Below are 23,806 nucleotides of genomic sequence, written 5' to 3'. Positions count from 1 at the left end.
GTGAATATATCTATTCTAAGTTTGAAGAGGGCAAGGGTCCATCTAACAAAGAAATTATGGAAACAGTTCGTTTGGATTTGGATTGTAATGTTAGTTATTGGAAGTGTATGAAGGGAGGTCATATTGCAAAGGCTATGGTAAGGGGGACTCCAGAGCACGAGTATGAAATTTTAGATGCGTACCGCTACGTGCTTAAGAAGGCAAATGAAGGAAGCAAGATGTCACTGAAGCTTGATAACAAATGGAAGTTTCAGTATTTTTTTATAGCTTATGAAACTTAGATTCAGGGATTTTGTTTATGAGGAAAGTCATAGCTGTTGATGGGACATTTTTAACGGGAAAGTATCGTGGAGTGTTGTTGTCTTCCGTGGCACAAGATTCAGAGAACCATATTTTTCCTGTGGCATTTTGTGTAGTAGACAAGGAGTGTAATGCCGCATATGAATATTTTTTTGAACAATTGTCTAGCATACACCCCGACAGTGTTGAGTTGTGTATAATTTCTGATAGGCACATAAGCATAGAAAATGGGATCTCAAAATTTTACCCTCAGGCTCATCACGGATTTTGCATGAGGCACCTTGCTGAAAATCTTCGCAAAAATTTTCATTGCGGATATTTGCTTCACCATTATTATTCTGCATCTAAAGCATATAGGATTGATGAGTTCAACGATCATTTTCAACAAATCAAAGATAACGATGTAAGAGTTGCCAAATATCTTGAGGAGGATGTTGGGTTTCACAAATGGAGCAGAGCGCACTTCCCTGGTAACAAGTACGTTAATGTGAACTCCCCTGGTAAAACATCTTTGAAACATCTCTTAAGATGTTTGACATATCTCTTATGAAACAGGTTACTGGACTTTCCAGTTCAAACATCTAAGAAGGTGTTTCACACATCTGTTAAGATGTTTCAAACATCTCTTAAGATGTTTCATACTTGACATGAAACATGTTACTGCATTCCCATTTCTGCAAGATGTTTGACCCTTATTGCTTATATTCCAAATTCTCAAAAAGTCTTATATGTCCTTATTTCAGGTATGATGTATTGACCACAAATATTGTTGAGTCTGTTAACTCAATGTTTCTACTCGAAAGAGAATTCCCCATCACTGCCCTATTCGATGCTATTAATAGGAGGTTTGCTCAAAAATTCCATGAGAGGCGTATGCAGTTCCTCGACACTCCAACCATTTGTGTCCCTTCAGTTGAAAAGAAGATTAATAAAAATGCAATATTTGGCAACAAGCTATTGGTCCATCCAATAAGGCAACAAGTGTTCAGCATCACCGGTCATGATGCGGTTGCAAAGGTTGATCTACACAACAGAACATGTTCTTGCAGAGAGTTCGACCTAGACAAAATACCTTGCCCACATGCTATGGCAGCCTTTAGAGTTGAGTTTGGTGATCAATACGTAACAAGCATTTATGATTATGCTTCTGACTTTTATTATATAGACACATACGTGAATGCATATGTCATAGAAATTAATCCAATGCCTTCTGAAGAATGTTGGGATGTTCCTCCGGAGCTTGTTGAGAGAAAAATACCTCCACCTTCATGTGAAATTCAACTGGGAAGAAGGAAGACAAATCATATTCCAGCAAGCGGGGAAGTAAAAAAGAAGCAAAACAGATGCTCCATATGCAAAAGGACTGGCCACAAAAGAACTACTTGCAAGAAGAGAACTGAAGGAATAAGCAACTCCGTTGTGGCTTAATGACATTGTTGTTGTACTTGTTTTGATAATTTGATGTTGATTTTATTGGAGAACTAAATGATATCTAGATCTGTATAATTAACGTTTAATTAATCACAAGATCATTAGGTTGACGATCAACTATTTGAAGTATTAAGTAGGTTGATATTTAATGGTAGTTTGATGTTGATGTTACTACCGTCTAATTTCTTCAAATATCCTGAGAGATGTTTGAAACATCTGCATTAGATGTTTCAAACATCCTAAGGATGTTTCAAACATCTAACGCAGATGTTTCAAACATCTATTAGGATGTTTGATATTGATTGTCGTTAAATCTACGAGATCAATAGGTTGACGATCAATCATTTGAAGTATTCAATAGGTTGATATTTACTTTTTCATAATATCAATAGGTTGATTATCAATTATCAAACCTATTTACTAATCAATTTAATAGGTCGATGTATAATTATCCAAAAGATCAATAAGTGGATGATCAATTATTCGAAGTATTAAATAGGTTGATATTCGCAAGGTCAATAGGTTCACAATCAACTATTTGATGTATTCAATTATTCTATATTTAATTATCCATAATATCAATAAGTGGACGATCAGTTATTCAAAGTATTAAATAGGTTGATGTTCACAAGGTTAATAGGTTCACGGTCAATTATTTGAAGTATTCAATTATTCTATGTTTAATTATTCATAAAGTCAATAGGTTGATGATAAATTATTTGAAGTATTCAATAGGTTGACATATAATTATCCACAAGATCAATAGACCGACGATCGATCCTTTGAGTATTTAATTATTCCATGTTTAATTAATCACAAGATCATTAGGTTGACGATCAACTATTTGAAGTATTAAGTAGGTTGATATTTAATGGTAGTTTGATGTTGATGTTATTATGTCCTTGTATTTTTTTTTCACCTTCAACTATCGTCTAATTTCTTCAAACATCCTGATAGATGTTTGATATCGATTGTCGTTAAATCTATAAGACCAATAGGTTGAATATCAATCATTTGAAGTATTCAATAGGTTGATATTTACTTTTTCATAATGTCAATAGGTTGATTATCAATTATCAAACCTATTTACTAATCAATTTAATAGGTCGATGTATAATTATCCAAAAGATCAATAAGTGGATGATCAATTATTCGAAGTATTAAATAGGTTGATGTTCGCAAGGTCAATAGGTTCACGGTCAACTATTTGATGTATTCAATTATTCTATGTTTAATTATCCACAATATCAATAAGTGGACGATCAGTTATTCAAAGTATTAAATAGGTTGATGTTCGCAAGGTCAATAGGTTCACGGTCAATTATTTGAAGTATTCAATTATTCTATGTTTAATTATTCATAAAGTCAATAGGTTGATGATAAATTATTTGAAGTATTCAATAGGTTGACATATAATTATCCACAAGATCAATAGACCGACGATCGATCCTTTGAGTATTTAATTATTCCATGTTTAATTAATCACAAGATCATTAGGTTGACGATCAACTATTTGAAGTATTAAGTAGGTTGATATTTAATGGTAGTTTGATGTTGATGTTATTATGTCCTTGTATTTTTTTTCACCTTCAACCACCGTCTAATTTCTTCAAACATCCTGATAGATGTTTGAAACATCTGCGTTAGATGTTTCAAACATCTATGGATGTTTCAAACATCTAACGCCAGATGTTTCAAACATCTATTAGGATGTTTGATATCGATTGTCGTTAAATCTACGAGATGACTCGATTAAACATAACTTATTAATTTAACAATAATCGGGAGAAAACATCGTGATAGATGTTTAAAACATCTATTGAGATATGTTCAATGTTAATGCCAAACATCCATAAAGATATGTTGCAAATATCCATTAAAACCATTCAAAAAATCAGATAATATCTGTAAATCATATCATGGTTCCATATTCTTGTGAAAGATATCCACGACCATTTTCTCCCTGAACTCGCTAACAATGTTGTCATTCATCTTGTCCATCGGAGTGTTGGTGATGAGGTGCTTAATAAACATTAAGGACCATGCTCCACAACTACTAGATGTGTCATCTCGTGGAAGATCAAAGACCCTTTCAGGTATCCAATCATCGTTCAAGGATTCTTTAGGCAAGTGCATGAAAAGGCCACATGATCGAAGGTATCTTGGAAACATTGTGCCAATGTGATACATAAATTCACCCAACTTTTCATCAGTGTACCCATAGGTATTGTAGTCATAAATAAGCATCTTTGAATCTTCAACAAGAAATACAACTGTAACATAATGGTTCTTCTCAATGTTCTATACACAGAAGATCCTCTTCGCACCATTCCAAGGTCGGCCACCACAGAAAGGCAACTCTCCTAGAGCATACTTTAGATCATCTTTATGAAATTGGTACTCATTCAAGATCATGGGAAGAGATAAAGCAGCATTCACCTTATCCACCCCATCACACAATCTACTGTAGCGTTCCTTTAAGATACAAAGAGAATTACAATCCAGGATGATATCTGCTTGATGATAGTGCTTGGGATACCTTCTATGTCTAATACGCATAAGGGCCAAGAAATCCTCCATGTGCTGTAGAATCAAAATAACTAAATTAATAATCCACATACTAGTATTAAATATCAAACATCCATAAAAATCAGTCACGGATCCATTAGGATATTTCAAACATCTCACAGGATGTTTCTAACATCTTACAGGATGTTTCAAACTTCTCACAGAACATCTTACACTGGAGCAAGTAGAGATACAGGAAATTTTGAACATTGAACTTACAAAGACTAATCTTATTGTGGATCAAACAATTCAGCAAACTATACACAATTAATCCTAGAGGATGTTTCAAACTGGGAAGTAAAAATCAAATCAAGATGAAAGGGTTACGATTATGTACCTTATCCTCCAACCAAAATTGAGAATCTTGAATATTCTTAAAGTCTTCATAATTGAACATCCCCCACGTGAATTGTATCTGAGGCCCCCTATTTTTGATAAATGTCATCATGACATTTCTCCTCTCCCAGTCAATCGGTTTATAAATATCAACTTTCAGCCTCTCCTCACTGACTGCTTTGGAGGTTTCTTCCTTTCCAGTTTTCTTTCTCTTTTTGTTCCTTTTTTTCCTTCAGTGTAAGGAGATTGAATAGCTCGGGAAAGAACCACAGGTCTCTTTTCTAGCTTTTTAACCAAATCATCCATTGTCGTCTGCAAATAGTTCAACTAACTCTGCATCGCTTCCCTCCACTTTGTTTGCTCTTCTTCCTTTTTCTTTTCCTTTTCCTGACAATCAGAGCATGTGCAAGGACAATGGATACTAGATGTACCCGTAACAATACGATCTTTTATTTTATCACCCATTTTTTCCATAGAAGCATCTCCTCTGCTATCATCATAATTAGAACCATCCCCCTGTCATTATCATCATTAAAGAGCATTCCACCATCACCACCATCATCATCAACAACTTATTCTCCCATTTTACCATCTATACCAATAGATATTTCTGCTCTATCATCATATCCTCGAACCACATGGCTATCTCCAACTTGCGGGGTTTGCAAACTACCCTTCTCTATCTTAAGGGCACCACCCAAATGCCTTAAGACTGTCACTCCATCCAACTCTTTACTTAGGTTATCTATCATCATGTCCTCTTTGTCAGATAAGATAACAAGATTTTGGATGTAATGCTTCATCTTTTCAGCTTTTGTAGGGTAAAGAAAAGGGTGTACCACCTGGGTAGATAACAAAAAATATTAGAGGCATGCTTAATGTTCAAACATCCTGTGGAGATGTTTCAAACATCATGTGGAGGATGTTTCAAACATCCTGTGGATGTTTCAAAGATGTTTCAAACATCTAAATATTTCAAACATTAAACATCTGTCAAAATGAGCCTTACCGGATGATCTTTGATTTGAAATGGGTCAGGCCTGTCTTTTTCTACTTTTTCAAATAGCCATCTCTTCATCCTCGGCAATGTCCTCTCTTTTGGATAGTCTTTTGGCCGCAATTGAGGTATAGCTTCAAATGCCCAAGCCTACATTGTGTGATAAAAAATTAAATAGAAAATTATATAAATAACACTAAAATAGAAGTAATGAACAAGATTTATTTAGTTACCATGAAAGCCCAAGGAAATCCCTAGAGATTATACCAGTCACCCTTATATTGTCGATGCTCTTTCATATCTTTCATAAGATAATCAACAGTCAACCGGAAACTATTTCGGCCCTATGGATAATTGTAAAAAGCCTCTTCTGTGGAGGTCAATCTAACTGTAGTTTCAGATACACCACAATTCGAATCCTTTGCCAATAAAATACAGTGGACAAACCAAATCAAGCATAATACATACTTGTATTCTTGTATTTTTTTGGATTTAGATTTGATCAACTCAAGCACCATTTTACCAGTCACAGACCTTTTTCCTTTGGCAATAAGTTTCCACAACTCTTCACCATCAAGAAGGTACTTTTGAAGCTTCGAATTCGTGTAAGAATGTCCACAATTGAGTCCAGTCATTATGGCAAACTCACGAAGGCCGAAGCAAACTGGTAATCTTTTATAATAAAACCATAACTCCTGGGTCTTCTCAGACAATACTCTACGGAGTAGAAGGCCATGCACTATAGATGCTTGAAATAGTGGCCTCTCAGGCAAATCCAAAAAATGCCCGAAAGGACTATTCCTAAACTGTGTTTTCGAGGCCTTCATCCTGCAACAACTTTCGGAACTCACCCATACCTGCTAATCCTAATGAGGATCTCACAGTGATCTTTTTTTTGAATGTCTCATTATCATCTAAAAATGTCTTGTACTTTAAGGGTGGAAGTTCCGATCGAAGCTTTACAATTTCAACCTCGCAATTGCCAGACTCATCCTCAGGCATCTCATCCTGTACCTTGCAATGCGAACAGTCATGTTTAGTGAAACATCCTAGGAAATATTTCAAATATCTAGACATAAACTTCAAACATCCAGAGAGATGTTTGAAACGTATTAAGTTTACCTCAATAGATTGAGAAGGTGCATTATCATTCTTTTTTTTTTCTTCTTTCTGTCGCTGCCTCTTCTTCTTCTTCTTCTTCTTCTTCTTCTTCTTCTTCTTCTTCTTCTTCTTCTTCTTCTTCTTCTTCTTCTTCTTCTTCTTCTTCTTCTTCTTCTTCTTCTTCTTCTTCTTCTTCAGTATTTGCTACTGATGCTTCATCATCAATATCTGTCTCCTCTTTTGATTCCTCTTCCTCAACATTTGTCCTTTCTTCTCTTACTTTCCTTTCTTCCTTTTTTTCTTCCTTTTCTATTTCCTGTTCTTTTTCCTTCTCAATTTCCTCTTCATTTTCGTTCTCTTTTTCTTCTTCTCCAGCATTTCCTCCTTCTACTACCTGAAGAGGTTTGGTTCCATTTCAGCTACAATTGATTTTTGTAGCTCATCCTCTTGAGATGTCTTAATTCTTTTGCTAGAGCTTTTTGAAGGAGATTTATCTCTTCCTCTTCCACCTGTCTTTGACACACGTCCCTCCCTACGCCCCTTTGCCATTTTATCTACGCAAAAAAAAAAGTAACGACCACCAATAAAATTAATAAATAATTTGTTCCTATACATAAAAAAATAAAACTATAAATATTTAAGTATTCTTTGGTGAAACATCTCAGTGAGATGTTTGAAACCTCATATAAGATGTTTCAAACATCTCATTAGGATGTTTTAAGATGTTTGAAACATCTTAATGAGGTGTTTGAAACATCTCTAAAGGTGTTGCATTGAATGGTCATACAAGATTGAGCTTAAGAGGCAAAATTAATTTTCTGCCATCTATAAATGCTAAGCAAGATAGTAATTTAAGTTTCTAGCTAGTTAGATGGAATTTGAAAACAAGCTAGCAATATTCATATTATAGTTCTCCAAACTTCTTTATTTATACATCTCTTTCAATAATTTTTTTAATCGCTAAAATAATCAACCATCTCGTTGTGATTATCAGGTATCTTTTGGTGAAACATCTCATGGATTATTAAACATCCTTACAAATGTTTCAAACATCTTAATAAGATGTTTCAAACACTCAGCTCAAAATATCATTAACCAAACCCAGATAAACATTGCAATAAGTTCACAACACACAGGAACAACAATAACAACACGAATATTTAACAATATCTTAAGATGTTTCAAACACTCAACTGGCATGTCTGAAACATCTGGACAAAAAAGCGTTCCACAAGAGCAATATAACTATTTCAACATCACAATAACTAATTTTGTGGGCACGTGGAACAACCATATCAACGACTACAATTAAAAAATATAAAAATACCAAATTTCCGCTCAAAAATATCAACTACACAACAGCTCTAGAATTTATGCACAAAAACTACACAACAACAACAAGAAGATACAAAAACACCTCAAAAAATTAATTTAGGGTTGAAATAACAAGTTTAGGGTTTATCAATATGGTAGAAAAAAAGAAAGAAAAAAACTTAACTTGATAATGGAATCTCTACTTCAAAGCAAATCTGAATGGAATGAAGCCGATTTTTGAAGCCCTATAGTACTCTTGAATTTGGAGATTGAATTTGAGAGAAAAATTGAAGAAGTTTGGGGGAAAATCACATGAATAATAACGTCTGGTTTTGAAAAAGGAAGAGAGAGAAAGGTTTGAAAAGTGAGATTAAAAGATGGGTTTTGTTATTTTGTAATATTTTAAATTTTACCCCAAACTTATTTTATTTCTAATTTGACCCAAATCACCCATAATCCTGGTTAACTAGTCAGCCCTTTTGTTAATGATAAAGGGTGTCCCAAATACTTTCACAACACTTCAAACGTCTTTTAGAACACATTTTTCCTAGCTTCTTTGTTTTGTTAGTTAGTGCACTCACATGTGGGTCACGTGTAGGGTATGTATATGTATATCTTGTACATATAACATTTCAGTTTTATCAATTCATTTTACTCTCATCCTTTTCTCATTCTCTCTCTCTCTTTCGAGAAGCTTTTAGGGTTCCACCATTGGAGCTCAAGCTTGAGCTCTACCATTGCTGTTCACCTCTCAATCTTTACATGGTATCAGAGCGAGGTATTCTACTCGTTATTCCCTTCTCAAATTTTGGATTCTAAAGATGCAGTCACCGTCTCCATTTTTGCCCCAATTTTCTCGATCCTACATTTTTTTCTTCTTACTTCATTTTTGACAAATTGATAATGTTTCTCATGGCTATCCTTGATCCAAACAATGAAATTGAAGTTGAGCCGGGCAATTCTACTCCTGTCGCCGGCGTCGACTCTGGGGTCAATTTGAGTTGCCCTTCCTACATGCACCCATCGGATAACCCTGGTGCAATGTTAGTCACAGCTCCGTTCAACGACATTGGCTAAAAAATCCTTGAGGAGAAGTGTTCTTAGGGCTATATCGGTCAAAAATAAAATAGGATTTATTACTGGAGAATAAAAACGCCCAGACCTATATTCCCCACAATTCCGTCAATGGGTGAGGTGCGATGATGTGGTAACCTCTTGGATTCTGAATTCTCTGTGCAAAGACATTGTTGATAGTGTCGAATATGCTAGTAATGCCTTCGAGTTATGGAGAGAGTTAGAGGACAGGTACGACTAGACGAATGGTACTAAATTGTACCAAATCCAAAAGGAAATCAACAATTTAACTCAAGGTGTCCTTGATATTACTGGATATTATACGAAAATGAAGAAACTTCGGGAGGAATTGAACATGATAAGTTCCAAATCACAGTGCACTTGCCAATGTACATGTGGGGCTAAGGAAAATATGCACAAATCTGAGCAAGACAGAAGATTCATCCAATTTCTTATGGTATTGAACGAGGTATACACAACAGTGCGGGGTAGTATACTTATGATGAATCCCTTACCCTCCATGGCACATGCCTTTTCTTTGCTCATTCAGGAGGAAAAACAAAGAGAAGTGAAACCGCAGAATCAGCTCGTGATGGAATCTGTCTCTTTAAATGCCAATGTCCCTACACATAGTAGCCTGAACAGGGCACCTATGCATAACAATAATTTCAGAACTAATTACTCTCCAAATAACTACTCCTCTACTAGTAGACCTCGTCCTTTTTGTGATTACTGCAAGCGTGTTGGTCATACCAAAGACAAATGCTTCAAGCTTCACGGTTATCCTCAAGACTTCAATCACAACCCTAAGTATAATAAAGGCAAGAGCACTGCAGCAAATGTACATAGCACTCCAGTTGGAACTTTTCCTATGAATTGTGAGGAAATGCAGCCCCAAAGCAACAACTCTAATGTCAGTCTTACTAAAGAGCAATATGGACAATTGGTGACTCTACTCCAGCATTTTCAGACTGGCTCTGTTGGAGATAACTAAGATAACAACACTAATGGTGGAAATGTGAATTTTACAGGTATTTTAGCTTGTTCAGTATCTGTTCTCTCTGTTGGTTTTGGACTGTTGTCATGTAAATGCTTTAAGTCAAGAGCTGACATTTGGATTCTAGACTCAGGGGCTTCTAATCATATAACCTTCAATAAATCCTTACTTACTCACATTAAAACCTTAGTGTATCCTATGTTAATCACTTTACCAAATGGCTATAGAGTTAAAGTCACTGAAATTGGAACAGTTACTCTTGCACCAAACGCTATCTTGCAGAGAGTCCTTTACGTTCCTGCTTTCAAATACAATATTTTTTAATACACTCTTTAGCTTCTCAGTTCAAAGGTTTAGTAGTTTTTTCTAACTTTCTATGTCTACTGTAGGCCCCTTCAATGAAAAGGCCTCTAGAGATTGGTAAGGTCAAGGAAGTCTTATACCTCTTGTGTTCAAGTTGTTTGAAGAACTCCTGCTCAATTTCACCTGTCTCTTGGTCTCTTCCAGATTCTGCTTTGTCTAAGACCTCTGATGTAAATAGCTTGCACTGCCATCATTCTGATTCACCTGTAAATATTTCCACTTGCTATTCACACTCAATTGTAAATAGTTCCATTGGTAATAAAACTCAGTGCATTTCATCACATTCTTTCATGTCTAATATGAATCAAGTTGACTTACTGTGATATTATAGATTGGGACATGTCCCTTTTGTCAAGATGAGGGAGATATCCTCCATTCCTATTCAATTCTCAACTAAACAACCTTTTCTCTGCTTTATTTGTCCCATGTCCAGGCAACCTAGACTTGCTTTCCCCCACAGAACCAATACCACAACTTCTCCTTTTGAACTTCTTCATGTGGACCTCTGGGGACCCTACCATGTGGCCACCCATGACAACTATAAATACTTTCTCACCCTAGTAGATGAATATAGTAGGGCCACCTGGACTGACCTCTTAACCAATAAGAGCAATACATTACAAGTTATCAAAGTGTTCATATCATTAGTTGAAACTCACTTCAAAACAAATATAAGGTACCTTAGGTCAGACAATGGTTCAGAGTTTATGAATCCAGAAACCTCATCCTTCTTTCAGTCAAAAGGGATTATTCATCAAAGAACATGTCCCTACACTCCTCAATAAAATGGGGTCGTAGAAAGAAAACATAGGTACCTTTTGGAAACTGCCAGGGCACTCCTCTTCCAGTTCAAATTACCCTTACAGTATTGGGGTGAGTGTGTTTTGGCTGCCACTCATATTATCTGAAAAAAAAACTACTTATCTGAAAAACAAATTCCCAATTGAAGTCCTTTACAATAAAAAACCAACCTATTCCTACCTCAGAAGTTTTTGTTGCCTATGTTTTCCCACTATACCCAAGATTCATAGAGATAAATTTGAACCTAGAACCACTCCCCATGTCTTTGTGGGATATCCTTATGAGACAAAAGGGTACAAAGTTCTCAATTTGGCCACTAAGAAGATTCATGTTTTCAGGGATGTGACCTTTCATGAGCATGTTTTCCCTTTTGCTACTGTATCTGATTCCCCTCCTCACTTTCCTCCGGTTCTTGATTCTAACTCTCTTACACAGGATGTACCACTCACTGAGGTACATTCTGATATTCATACCTATTCTAATACTCACACTTCTCAACCATCAACAGGTACTACTGATGTCTCCTCTATAGCCTCACCTATAGACAACTCAACTGTACATTCACCCAGTAATCCATCACAAGTTATTCCTTCGCCTTCACCATCTTTAACTGAAGTCTAACCACATACCTAGAAGATCTACTAGAGCACATCACCTACCAGTGCATTTGAAAGATTATGTATGTTCCATGCTAACCTACACCCTGATACACATCATGCATCTGTCTCAACATCTTCTGCACCCACATCCACTCTAGATTCCCCTTTTCCCCTTAGTGCTCTTTTTCTAAACACCACTATGTTTCCTTCACCTCTCTGGTTCATAATAGTCAGCATCTTGTGCAAATTATTTGCCATGACAATGAGCCAAATTGTTATAAAGTTGTAGTTTTAGATCCTGCTTGGCAAGCATCCATGACATTAGAGTTTGAGGCACTTCATGCTAATCAGACCTGAGACTTAGTTCCCTTGCCTATAAGCAAGAGACCAATAGGCTGTAGGTGGGTATATAAAATCAAGCACAAAGCTGATGGTAGTGTTGAGAGTTTCAAGGCCAGGTTGGTGGTGAAAGGGTATACTCAACAAGCTGATATTGACTATATTGAGACATTCTCACCAGTTGTGAAAATGACCACCATCATGGCACTCATAGCAACTGCAATAAAGAAACATTGGGGATTTTTTCAACTTGATGTAAATAATACCTTCCTTCATGGAGATCTCCATGAGGAAGTGTATATGGATCTACCTCCTGGCCTATTAGTTGATAAACCTGGGCTAGTGTGTAAACTGAACAAATCACTATATGGCTTGAAACAGGCCAGTCGAAAGTGGTATACTAAACTAGCTGAGGCTCTGTGTTCCAAAGGATATGTTCACTCCCTTAATGACTGTTCTTTGTTTTACAAGAAGACCGACTCCTCTGTTATCTTTGTTGTTGTTTATGTTGATGATGTATTCATTACATGTAACAATTCAAAGGAAATTACTTTGTTGAAAGCTTTTCTACATGCTCAGTTTAGGATCAAGGATTTGGGAAGATTACACTATTTCCTAGGCTTAGAAGTTCTCTACAAGGATGATGGTGCTATAATCTCCCAAAGGAAATTTGCACTTGATCTACTGAAGGAGTATGAGTGTCTCCATTGTAGTTCTTTCAGTTCACCATTAGATCCTAATATTAAACTAAAAGCTAAGGAAGGTATGCCTCTGACAGATCCTTCTATCTATAGGATTATGATAGGTAAATTGAATTTCCTCACAAATACGAGACTAGACATTGCATATAGTGTGCAACACCTTAGTCAATTCATGCAAGATCGCAGGGATCCTCACTTGAAGGTTGCTTACCATTTGCTTAGATATTTGAAGATTGATTCTACCCTTGGGGTTTTCATGTCTGCTAGTTCTGATTGTACTGTTAAAGGGTATTGTGATTCTGATTGGGCAACTTGCCCAGATTCTAGGAAATCTGTTACTGGATATCTAGTGCTCCTTGGTGATAGTCCTATCAGCTGGAAGTCTAAGAAACAGGCCACCATATCCCTCTCCTCTGCTGAAGCTGAATATAGAGCCCTAAGAAATGTTGTTGGTGAGCTTACTTGGTTGTGCAGGTTGTTTGATGAGCTGACAGTCCATTTTCCTAAACCTGTCCCAGTGTTTTGTGATAGCCAATCAGCTTTACACATTGCTCGCAATCCTGTGTTTCATGAACGCACCAAATATATTGAGGTCGATTGCCACTTTGTGAGAGACAAGCTACAAGAAGGACTAGTATCTCTTCATCATGTTGGAACTGATTGCCAGCTAGCTGATGTCCTAACCAAGGCCCTTACTGGGGTCAAGCATGCCACAATTATGAGCAAGTTGGCAATGACAACCTCACTTCCAACTTGAGGGGAAGAGGTATTGAAATATTATTTTAATTATATGTGTAAACACTGTTAAGTATGTTAGTGAGCTTAGTTAGCTTCTTTGTTTTGTTAGTTAGTGCACTCAAATGTGGGTCACACGTAGGGTATGTATATGTATATCTTGTACAGAAAATATTTCAGTTTTATCAATTCATTTTACTCCCATCCTTCTCTCATTCTCTCTCTTTTTCGAGAAGCTTCTAGGGTTCCACCATTGGAGCTCAAGCTTGAGTTCCACCATTGTTGTTCACCTCTCAATCTTTACAGTTCTGGATACCAATTAGTTAAAAAATATACTTATAAAAGAAATCTGATATTCGACTTGGTAAATAAAACTTATACAAGTTTTAGGGCTTGTTTGGTACGAGAAATAAGGGATAATTAATCGCGAAATTAAATTTGAAATAAGTTTATCTCATGTTTGGTTGATATAAAATTGCAGTATAGCTAATCCCGAAATTAGTTATCCCGGAATTGTCGTATTTTTTTATCCCCTATGAGAGGTTAAGATAACAATATCAGGTAACTAATCACGGAACAATTAATCATGAGATAACTTGTTTCCCAACTGAACGACTACTTAAAGTGCAAGGGACCATCAAATGTTCAGCCAATTCCAAGCAGTATAAGAAAAAGCATGGTAAAGGTGGAGACGATGACTCAATGTTCTAATGGTTAGTTTTCCTTGCGATCTTCAAAAGGTATAGTAGTTGTTTAGTAAATAAAAATTACGTCTTGCAAAAATTAATTTTCTTGTTTTTCTTCTCGGTAGCTTTTTTCCAAAAAGCAGAAGAAGTACTTCAGCAGAACCTTTTCTTTTCGCCAAACACGTCAAATCTCCAAAAAACATGAATTGATAATTTGGATAAAAAAGAATTGCTTTTAGCATTCCAAAAGCTTGGCCAAACATCTATGAGTTTATCTTATCAAAGAAATCGGCATTCAACTTGGTTCATATAGATCCTAACACGCAGAAGACTTTAAAGATTTGCCAATTCCAAGCAATATCGTTTGTGCTCTTGACTTTCAGCTTCAATTCACTAATAAGAAAAGCCCAATATTCATTTCTAAATAGTCGAACTGTATTGAAATACAGAGATCTATACGTAAAGGTGTCGATAGAGTATGTGGGGTACTTGAGCAGTTCATTTTTAAGAGTTACAACAACATCAAGGTGGTAGTGAGTTTGCGACACGTTAAATGCAGCAAAGTTGCACGTTCCAGCCAGGTGTACAATCCGTTGCAGCAACTGATGAAAAAGAATCCGGATGCTAATAACACTGTTCTGTATCTGGAACTAGAGAGCAGGGATACTCAAGGATCCAACATCGAGCAATCTTGGGAGTATCTGCACCATAATTGTATAAGCTACATTTCCAGTGACATTGCAGCAAGAGAAACTGCAAATAGATGCCAGGATGGCTACGAGGAAACTAGAACTTCCAATATTCCATATTGAGGGAATTCACTTGCCCACTTTTCTTTTGATTTAGCAATATGTAGACTATATTTTGTATATCAGAATACTATAATTCCCACAGTATGGTATTTGGAAGTTTGAGTTCCCCATCTTGTTATTCTCGTACTATACAAAAACTAACCTCTCCAACTCGAGCACTAATTTTCAAAGGTACAAGAGCGTCAGCTCGTGTAACTCCAATATTTACAATTGCAGTAGCAGCACCTGCCTCATGCGCAGCTCTGTGCAAAGTAATTTAATGGTTATTGTCCTGATGCTGATTTTATCCAAAAGCGGGGAAAGGAAAAGAAGGAAATTATGATGTCGAAAATCCAACAGTTTATGCAAAGCGATAATCTTATAACTCCCTAAACCATTAGAAACTCTTTTCAAAAGGAAAAAGAAGGTAAACCAAAAGGGACCACTCTCACAAATGAAACCTCAGATCGTGCATTTCTAATCCCAGCTGAAAAACTTATGCTTGCTCTGAGATCAATTCATCAATGATGCACTAATAGAAGAATCAAATGAGCAAACATGGTAAAGCTTTCCAAGTAGACCAGAGTTTCTTTAAAAAGAATGGAAGACAGAACCAATGCATTTCTTACTTGATAAGCCGGAAAGCAGACATGGTCATCATAGATGAACCAAGTACAAGGAAGGCATCACATCCCTTTGCAGCTTCCATGGCAGCATCCGCTCTAGCTTTAGGGACATTATCCCCAAAGAAGACAACCTGCAATTATACCAGATCAATGACAATACCAATATACTACTGCCGTTACAGCCATAAATTTAATGGAGAAATAATTAATCAAATAACCATTATATAAAATTGCTAGGCAAAGGTGGACTGATGTTTTTCTTCCCTTTCTTAATGCAGTTTTAGAGGTCAACTATTCCATTGACTAGATATTGTAATAAGTAGCAGAAACTTTAAACAAACTATTAAAAGATAACAACGAAATTATAGCATTCTGGTAATCCTAAAGCGCAATTGAGATTGAAGTTTCCTAAGGGTGAACAGCAAGATCAAACCTACCTTCTGACATGCAGAGCTATAATCAGCATGGAGCAAGAACTGATATATGTTATAAGTCGGACTAACATTGGTACAACTTAATATCAATTTCTTGTGACAGTTCAAGATAACTCTTCAAGTAGCTTTTGGGATTCTTTAAGTATGTTTTACGGTATCTTGAAGTCCTGGTACGTTTTTATTAACCAATAGGATCCCGTGACATAAAACAGGGGAGTTCGTATATCTAACATTCATCTTATGCATCTGCATTGAGATATATAATCTGGTCAGACCTGAAGCTTCTGCTCTCTCAAACTTTTGTATTTGTCTCCCCCTAACGGACCTCTGATTTACTGTCACCCCAATAATCTTTCTATTTAGATTTCTGATTCCTGCCATTCCTCTCATACTTTTAACAGACAGTGGGAAGATACCATCGGACTTTATCCTTAGAGATGGCACCTTGAAACTGGCTGAACCATAACGATGGTAGGGAAATTTTTACATAGTAGGCTGTCAATGAAGGAGATTAACCTTTTAAATGTTACTATAACAATTAGTTGTATTATAAGCAAGTTGTAATACGGAGAGGATGTTCAGAGGTTGCCGAGGAAGGGGCAATGGTACATCAATTCCTTAAGCAGTTGCTTAAATGCACATTGGGCTTCTGTCCAAACAATACCTCTCTCTAGTTATATTGAGCTTCTGGGACTTCCATCTCACTTATGGAGAAATGAAGTATGTTCACTGATGTTCAGCAACTGAAGCACCGTAGATGATGTATAATGTGGCAACTAAAGTTTTTCAAAAATCAACTTTTGGCGGTTGTGAGGATATCTCCTTTCTATACATATGATTTTTATTTAAAATCAGCAGACTAATTACTTGACTTCTTCCTTTCGAGATTTTTCCCAAGTAAGAATGGGAAAACTCTTATTATTTGAACTTCTTTACTAGGTATTCTGTACTTATTGGCACTTATCAGAATTTTGAAATCTCTACCTATAGGCTATTCTTGTTCTCCGTGGTGCAACGCTAGTTTTTCAATCGAGAATATTCTTCAGCATATTCGTAATAACAAGGGACTTTTTCATCTTATGCAATTTCTGCACAATCTAGCATTTACTGTAAATCACTCTTCCTGGAAATCCACAAGACCTATTTTAAGCTCCAGTAGAAGAAAAAAAAAACATAAAGAAGGAGAAAAAAGAGGCTGCTCCAAGTTTATACAGACTAGCTCATCTAATACATAGAAAAAAAGACTTACATCAGGTTTCAGAACTCCTCGGCACCTCTCACAATTAGGAATGTAGAAATCCTCCTCCCAGAATTTCTCATCGATCTCAATATCCCCATCAGGCCTTTGCTTCATTCCAAAGCTCTTGTCTGATCGGCTGTCATAGTCCAAATTTTCGATAGCTTCTGCCCACTGCAGTACTACAACTTCTCCAATTCAATTTATGCCAACGGACCAAACCAGTGAATAGATTATGCCCAATCAATTGAAGTATGAATAACACAGATAGAAATACCTAAGAAAGCTTAGAAAATGAGCACTAAATCAGGTCTAGGTTCACCAACGTGCCTTGATACATGAAAAAATTAGTGGAAAAGTCGCTGTGACAATGAAATCAATAACATTCTACATGCCAAAGTATCCATCATTTTCTTTTTTCCAGACAAGTATAAGCAGTGTTATTACAAGCCATCCCTTTGTCACTTAAAGCGAGGAAGATATGCAAAGTAAGGGGATATTGCTTCATTGATGAGCACTTCAAACAATGACGGACAAAGTGATCTCAACGAGAAATGAGCGGCATTTTGAATTTCAACTTTGGGATTTATATCAGCATCATTTTATATAGGATGTTGAAATTAATTATATTAATTTCCATATGATCACGGTACTGCTAAATTCATATATGTTCGGTTCCATAAACTGTGCGCTTCACTCACACTTTTTGCTTCAAGCCCCATGGACCTTGTTCCCCTGTCTTTTTTTTGTGTGTGCTTTTTGCTTTTAACAACACCAAGTATATGAAAAGCATATCGATGTCTACAGGACTTATAGGACCTGTGCCTATTAGCATAAGTGCCCCGTGGAACAGTGCTGAAACCAATTTTCTCTCTCATATTTCATGAAGTCAAATTCATATAACTCAAATCAATAATTAGTAAGTGATTTCAATGTCGTGTATGGGGTTATATGAACATTACTAGATCAATAGAATAGTTGAACAAAGATAACCTTGGGATTATGAGCCTTCACTTGATCTTGAAACAGTTCTCGAGGTAGAGTAAAACCACAATTTGTACAGGCGACAATGTAGACAGTCCCATGCAATTCAAGTGGGCTGCTGCCAGCCCGATGATGCAGCCTGAGAGGAAGTGTAACAAGTTGGTGTTAAAAGGCTCATAAAATCAAAGTTAAATGAAAAGACGAGCCAACCACCTGTCCACATTCTGTGTAATCATAAAACTTATATGGCCTGCTTTCTCAAGAGATGATAGAGCTATATGACCTGTACTAGGTTGAGCAGCAGTGAAACGTCTCCAGCCAGCATAACTCCGTGCCCAATAACGCCTTCGAGCCTTGACTGATCTGAGAAACTCCTGCAATAAAAAACAATGAAAACTTCAATCAGAAAATATGAATGTATGCACAGTAGATAAACAAGTGCAATGAGAAGCCTTATTTGAAGGAAGACCAAATAGAAGCTAACACTGCAAATTTCGAAGAAAGCTGACAACTTTTCTAGCACCAAGATGTGTCCTACCAGTAAATAAACTGGGATAATCATGGAAGACCAGAGCTCAAATACCATAGTTACCCGGTACATGTGCTGGTGGGAGGTAGCACTTACCGGGTTGAATAGCTAAGGGAGCACATGCTGACCTAGACACCACTGCTAATTTAAAAAAACAAGCTGAAACTTTTTCTAAATCCTGTCAGGAAGATGAAGACTTAAACTTTTGAATATCCTGTGAAGAACAGGAGGATTAAAGAAAACACTGATTTTGGAGGGATAACTGGTATTATACGAGACGAAGCATCTTTTGACTGCACCTATTAAGTAGATGCCGACACAAGAAAGTTATAAACTACAAATGAATGTAAAACTTTAACTTTAGAAAATCCAGCGACAACTCAGCTCATATACTATCTAACAAATTTTCTTTTGAAGCTATTTTTTTTTACCAAGTCTATGATTGCACACCCGCATCTTTAGGAAAATTATGTATGCATAGGTTAACTTAAGGAACAAAATATATAAGCTGCATGAATAAAATAAGAAAAAGGAGAGGAGCAGTTGAGGAAGGATGCTCTAAAAGGTACAGTGATTATGGCAGTGAAGAAGAATGATTAGATTTAGGAAGGAGATGAGATCAAACTACTGTTCAGTGGTTCCTCGATTGAACAAATAGAAGAAGCCATGCTAGTTCAATAACAGATTGGAAAATTAGTGAGAGGCATCACATAAATAGGGGTACTGAGATGGGCAACTAAATCTATCCAAAAAAAATCATCGGAAGCGGGGTAAAATGGAAGAAGATCATGAACTGTAGAAGCTTGAAGAATCAGCATATTACCTAGCCAGATAAAAAGAATTTAAACAGTTCGAATGATAGCGGCTCCAAATTTTTGATTCTTTGGGCATAAGTTGGATTTATTTTTTATCCTTTTCGGTTTCACGAGAAAAAAAGATGAAATGCATAGAATTACAATAAGATAGGTTAAAAGGGAGGAGTGCTGCTATGGTAATATTATGCTGAAGTCATGTTCCATAAAAAAATAGGAATCTTTATACAAATAGCCGGTCGGGTTCATTGTTTTCTTTTTCTAGGCAGTGTACATAGATTATACACTAATTATACACATAGTATATATTGATTATACATATATTATACATCTGTCGGCTATTTTTAGTTTAAGTGGTTGGATGAGCTGCTATTTGGGTTAATTCTTCAAAAAAAATATTATTATATAGGAGTGAATATTGGGGATGCAAAGGCCTCCAAAGAAGTATATGCAAGGTTAGATGATCTGCTTTTTTGTAGGAAAAATATCTTATTACCAAGTAGATTGTCAGTTCCCATCCAGTTCAGTTCATGCAATTCTTAAATTGAAGACTTACTGTCCTCTACCAACTCCTTATAACTCTAGCAGACAAATCTCTTAAACAAGAAAAAGTATATGCATACATGTTTAGAGATGACCAAAACCTAAATTCATGTAGGATTTGTTGTGGAGAAGGAATATATATATATGGCAAGATATGAACAGAACAACACAGTAGAATTTATTGCCTGATCATGCTAAATTATTTTCAAGCTTTTCGTGTAAACATATTAATTGCGCAGCTTCTCTTATGCAACTGTAGCAGCTTTTTTTCTACCTTCAGGATCAGACTGTTAAATTTTTTTCCTCTGTAAGATGGGAGAAATGATATTTATGATACTCATGATACTTTAATGGAACCAAGAATCAAAACACATGCCTTCAGGTCACCTGATGGGTAATTGGTTTGAAACCAGTACTATAAGCTCCATTCGGGCTGCCAAGAAAAGAAGGAAAAGAATTACCATTTGCCTAAATTATGTTACTTAATCATACAAAAATTTCAGGGCCCAATATAAAATCTAGAAGTAGCAGAAAACTGTAATACCAAATTCTCTACTCCATCTTTAAACTCAATCAAGACGTACCACCCTGGCGCCCTATAGAAACAGGCCAAGGGTGCAGGCAATACTCAAAACAAAGTATATTAAAAAAAAATTCTGTTTCACAATACCTTCATGCATTTTTTCGAACAGGATATCTAGCTTGCACTTTCAGATTTAATCTTCACTTCATGCAAATTAGCTAAATGCTCAATACCAGAAAAATCGGCTTTTAATATTGATAGCAATCTGGACGTGTGTCTCTTTTTGTTTTTCTCTTTAATACACCCAGATTTGAGTAATTCAGATACGATGATAACCAAGAGAGCGTAATATTTGTTACATAGCTCCTAAAAAGAATTTCTCTCAGGGTGTTCACTTCTACTAGTTTCGCCTACAACGGATTCAATAGCAGTGGATCTTGTGTTGACCGTGTCACGTTATGAAAATTAGAGCCTGTGAACCTAAGCAGGACATCATATTGACAAAGAAAATCAATTTAAAGTTTTACTGCAGCAAATAGCATACAAACTAAAAATTGAAAACTTTCTTCTCTTTACAGCAAAATGTGTCTCTTTTTTAAGGAAATGTAACTCGGATAGCATAAAAGTCAAACATTGACAACCTTATTTTCTTTAAAGAAAATGTGTTCCCTTTTTTAGAAATGTAACTCAGATACCAACTTCAGAGAATGATCAAATGTTTGAGCACATTGAACCTGCTCATCTAATTTTAAACCAACCTCCTGTAGTCCGGAATTCCACTCTCTGTGCTCATGCCAGCTCCCGTCAATACAACAAGCTTGGTACTACACAAACAATGGAATAAAACTTGTCAGCAATTGATGCCATGGTGTAGTAGACGTTATCTTCTGTAGAAGAAAACACATAAGAATGACAGCCCGGTGCATAAAACATCTTGCGTTCACGTAGGGTCCGGAGAAGACCTCACCCTAAGGCCTAAGGGGTGTAACGCAAGCAGCGTGAAACAAAAGCTAAAATCAAGATTAAACTTTAAAACTATTTAAATACTAAAAAAACAGTAAATAATCAATTATGATAAAAAATTAAGTGCTCAAAATCCCCCCCCAAAAAACGAGAAGTACAATTCCTACCTCCTATCAAAGAATTCATACAAACTGTCCACATCTTTCATGCTAGGGGGATCCGAATAAGGAACCTTCTTTTTGTGACTCAAAAAATTCGATGGGGAATTATCTTTACAATCTGATGAGATCTTTGGAAATGTTATTCTTGCTGTTGTTTGCACAAACTTAACATATCCCTCAAAGGGAGTGAACTTTGTTACACCACTAAACCATTTACCCATTGGGATATTCAAATGATTAGCTGTAAACAAGAAAAAAAAATTGTTCGCAAATCAGCGCCAGCTAATCAAGTACAATATATTACAAACTTGCTATTCATGATCACCGACTTACCTGCCAAATCTAAGGCCAGCAAATCTCTTTTATTCTTTAAGCCCTGCCCATTCAGTTCACACACATTATCACCATAATTTTATAAGAAACAACAACAACAACGCCTCAATCCCAAATAAGTTTGGGTCAGCTATATGTATCCTCACTAACCAAGTTACTACATTTAAGCTCATCTCATTACAATACTACGCAGAAAAACAAATAAAAAGTAATAGAAGTTTGGTATAATTATAAATCACTGAAAGGCAATACTTTTATCAGTATCACTAAAAACTTATCATCTTAAAGGCAATCACAATACATTATATTGGGTCCTAGCATTTGATTAGATAATTCTTCAAAAAACAAAAAATCTAAAACTTGTGCGCGTTTCGCATAATAAAATCAACAAAGTCAACGATCAGATAAAATTAGCTACTGATATTCACAAACTGTGTTGCAATTTCAGCATCGTCAAGGATAATTGAAATTACCGGAAAATAAGATAAACATAAATTTCACGAAAATGACAGAGAGATTTGAGTATGAAGATTACAATAATAACTTACAGAAAAAGAGGGTCGGCAACAAAGTCGCAGAGACATGGACATGGCCATTTCTGGACTAGAGTTTCTCCAGGTTTAATTTGAAATGTGCTCTTCTCAATTCCCTTTTTTTAAACCACGTAAGATTATTGAATGTATCGTCTTCCACGTCGCACAATTTTCCACCGCTCAGAACTGAAATTTAAGGAAGATTTGCAATAGCTTCAAAAGCTAATCACTAACAGCTTGTTTGGATGGGTGTTACGGACTGGACTGGATGGCTAATTGGCTACAATTTTGTATGGTCTTGTTACTTTAAAGGAAAAGGTTCAAATTTATACTTTTATTTTTGAATATTGTTTACATTTTACTATGTTATATTATTTGACCAAACCATCAACAAACTTTTATAAAATTACCTTTTAATTCATTTAGGTGACCCATAATCTCTACAATCATTTTAATTAAGTCACTTATTCTCCTTCTTGATTCAAAATTTTGAAATAGTTAGCATTTACTTGCTTTTTTAGTCGAAAAAATAAGAGAAATAAATATTAAAATTGTGTACAACAGTTAGTAAATAAAAGTAGCTTGTCTAAATTCAAGAAGTATTTACAACACCCCAATTTTAATGAATTCGTTGCACCAAACCTATGGAGACTTTACAAGTATTAGCGATAGAAGTTAAAGTTCCCTAGAGACTTTACATTGTCGAATTCAACTTTGCTTTAATTAAATGCATACGCATTGTGCACCCTTAAGTTAGCCGATGGAACTCTATACTAACCAGACAATAACAAAATATATTCAATATACATGTATATACATGATAAGCAACTGCACGTAATACGCAATAAATAGACCCATTGAATTATATGATATGTATATGGTTAAAAAATAAATAAAATTTTAAACCAATTCCAAACCCATTATCATAATAATAGAAGTGGTGCACTTTTAATTAAAAATCTCCATGAATAATTTGTATAGTCTAGTATCTTTAG

At 35.8% G+C, this 23,806-nt stretch overlaps 2 protein-coding genes across 2 annotated transcripts; one reads left to right on the top strand and one right to left on the bottom strand.

Moving 5' to 3' along the window:
- Positions 1 to 298: 298 nt before the first annotated feature.
- LOC107798249 (uncharacterized) lies at positions 299 to 1,728 on the top strand. The gene is made up of 3 exons (XM_016621222.2): positions 299 to 777; positions 856 to 933; positions 1,044 to 1,728. Exons 1-3 carry the CDS (start codon positions 299 to 301, stop codon positions 1,726 to 1,728), a joined length of 1,242 nt encoding a protein of 413 aa, XP_016476708.2.
- A 13,003-nt stretch (positions 1,729 to 14,731) lies between these two features.
- On the bottom strand, positions 14,732 to 23,117 carry LOC107803331 (NAD-dependent protein deacylase SRT2). The gene is made up of 11 exons (XM_016627023.2): positions 22,827 to 23,117; positions 22,279 to 22,321; positions 21,952 to 22,186; positions 21,580 to 21,645; positions 20,686 to 20,731; positions 18,628 to 18,788; positions 18,424 to 18,553; positions 17,443 to 17,604; positions 15,763 to 15,890; positions 15,297 to 15,396; positions 14,732 to 15,043 (listed from the first exon to the last, which is right to left on the bottom strand). The coding sequence occupies exons 1-11, from the start codon at positions 22,872 to 22,874 to the stop codon at positions 14,993 to 14,995; spliced, it is 1,170 nt and encodes a 389-aa protein (XP_016482509.2). The 5' UTR covers positions 22,875 to 23,117; the 3' UTR covers positions 14,732 to 14,992.
- Positions 23,118 to 23,806: the final 689 nt, after the last annotated feature.

Source organism: Nicotiana tabacum, chromosome 16 (assembly GCF_000715075.1).
Source record: "Nicotiana tabacum cultivar K326 chromosome 16, ASM71507v2, whole genome shotgun sequence".
NCBI lineage: Eukaryota > Viridiplantae > Streptophyta > Magnoliopsida > Solanales > Solanaceae > Nicotiana > Nicotiana tabacum.
The sequence above is the reverse complement of the archived record's forward strand: the minus strand, read 5'-3'. Positions and strand labels throughout refer to the sequence as shown.

Coding starts and splice junctions, on each gene's coding strand:
- LOC107798249 (XM_016621222.2), top strand. CDS start 299: ATGAGGAAAGTCATAGCTGTTGATGGGACATTTTTAACGGGAAAGTAT. Junction 778..855: donor GCGCACTTCCCTGGTAACAA/GTACGTTAATGT, acceptor CTTATGAAACAG/GTTACTGGACTTTCCAGTTC. Junction 934..1,043: donor TTTCAAACATCTCTTAAGAT/GTTTCATACTTG, acceptor TCCTTATTTCAG/GTATGATGTATTGACCACAA.
- LOC107803331 (XM_016627023.2), bottom strand. CDS start 22,874: ATGGCCATGTCCATGTCTCTGCGACTTTGTTGCCGACCCTCTTTTTCT. Junction 22,187..22,278: donor GCTGGCCTTAGATTTGGCAG/GTAAGTCGGTGA, acceptor TCTTGTTTACAG/CTAATCATTTGAATATCCCA. Junction 20,732..21,579: donor GGAATTCCGGACTACAGGAG/GTTGGTTTAAAA, acceptor TTTTCTTGGCAG/CCCGAATGGAGCTTATAGTA.